The 553-nt window shown below is 34.5% G+C and overlaps 1 protein-coding gene across 1 annotated transcript; it reads right to left on the bottom strand.

Moving 5' to 3' along the window:
- Positions 1–6: 6 nt before the first annotated feature.
- Positions 7–538, bottom strand: LOC105461991 (the record flags this gene model as incomplete). The annotated part of the gene is made up of 2 exons (XM_011708512.1): positions 322–538; positions 7–228 (listed from the first exon to the last, which is right to left on the bottom strand). Coding segments are annotated over exons 1-2 (381 nt in total), but the record flags the coding sequence as incomplete, so codon positions are not given.
- Between the last annotated feature and the right edge of the window lie 15 nt (positions 539–553).

The raw sequence follows: 553 nt of genomic DNA, 5'->3' as shown, positions 1-553 counted from the left end.
GTTTACTGGTATTCGCAATGTACACGTAAACAAATCTGTAAAAGAGAATTTTGATGGCTCATCTGATATTGTCTCTTGTAAATCATTTTGCTCAGATTTATGGGCTGTTTCTTGAAGAGGTGTGTCTTGCAGCGGCGCATTATTGTTATCCATTGATATTGAAATTTCTGTCCATGGAAATTGTGATGGTACAGTTCCCTTTCGCAATCTTGGTACTTTGTAAGGTGACTGAAAGACAAAAATTATATAAATTATATTATTCAATTAATGATATAAACTATTGATCAAGTAAATGGATAAAATATTTATCTCACTACTTACAATGCCGAGCACGTGTCCATTAGAATCTTTGATTTCTCGTTTCCACAGAATATCTTCGACCAAAAAATGCTTCTCGCAAACAAACTGTCCTACCCGAATAGCTTTTCTTCGTGTAGCATTTTGCCACAAAGTGAATATATTTTTGTCTTTAGGCACCATAAAAAAATGAACTTTTTCTGGATTTGATTTATATCCAGAAGTACAACCCGGTGCTATGCAATTCGCGGGCATA

The sequence above is a fragment of the Wasmannia auropunctata genome, unplaced genomic scaffold (genome assembly GCF_000956235.1).
Source record: "Wasmannia auropunctata unplaced genomic scaffold, wasmannia.A_1.0 LD273438.1, whole genome shotgun sequence".
Lineage (NCBI taxonomy): Eukaryota > Metazoa > Arthropoda > Insecta > Hymenoptera > Formicidae > Wasmannia > Wasmannia auropunctata.
This window is presented reverse-complemented; position numbering and strand designations above follow the sequence as displayed.